General features: G+C 38.5%; 1 protein-coding gene across 1 annotated transcript in view; it reads right to left on the reverse strand.

Moving 5' to 3' along the window:
* LOC119594784 (RING finger protein 44-like) overlaps nt 1-520 on the reverse strand; it is a gene marked incomplete at its 5' end in the record, with an annotated part of 10,988 nt that overhangs the window by 7,810 nt on the left and 2,658 nt on the right. Inside the window, 1 exon segment of the mRNA XM_037943877.1 lies at nt 182-317. Within this exon segment, the coding sequence (XP_037799805.1) occupies nt 182-317 (136 nt within the window).

The following is a 520-nucleotide window of genomic DNA, read 5'->3' on the forward strand; positions in this document are numbered from 1 at the left end:
CAGGGATCTTGGTGTTTAGATGACACAAGCTCTACTTAGGAGACATAAGGTTCCGGAACATTGTTACTCTATATAAAGTGGATATTTTCACCAACCCAAATCATCTAGCCAAGTACAGAACCCAAGACAACCAAGACCCCCTTGTGCATAACCAAAACGAGGCAGTGACAGAGCGACTTACCTTGAGCCACTTGTCGACACATTTGGTGTGGAACTCGTGGAGACACGGTAATACTCGTAACATCTGCCGAAGCTCGAAGTCACACATGCAAATCACACATGTGGTTTGTTTAGTGTCAGACTTCTCCCCTGTATACCTGGAAATTATGTGAATTCATTTTGATGGTGCAAACAGTATGATCAACATTCTTTTTCTTTTTTTGTAAGGAGAGGGGAAGGAAAACCATAAAATTCCTTTTCATGGGAAAACTACAATAAAAAATTTGTTGTCTTTTTATCTTAAAAATCCACTACCACTCATATCAAACTGTAGAAACAAATAAGACAATCAAATATTATA

This window comes from Penaeus monodon, chromosome 34 (assembly GCF_015228065.2).
Source record: "Penaeus monodon isolate SGIC_2016 chromosome 34, NSTDA_Pmon_1, whole genome shotgun sequence".
NCBI lineage: Eukaryota > Metazoa > Arthropoda > Malacostraca > Decapoda > Penaeidae > Penaeus > Penaeus monodon.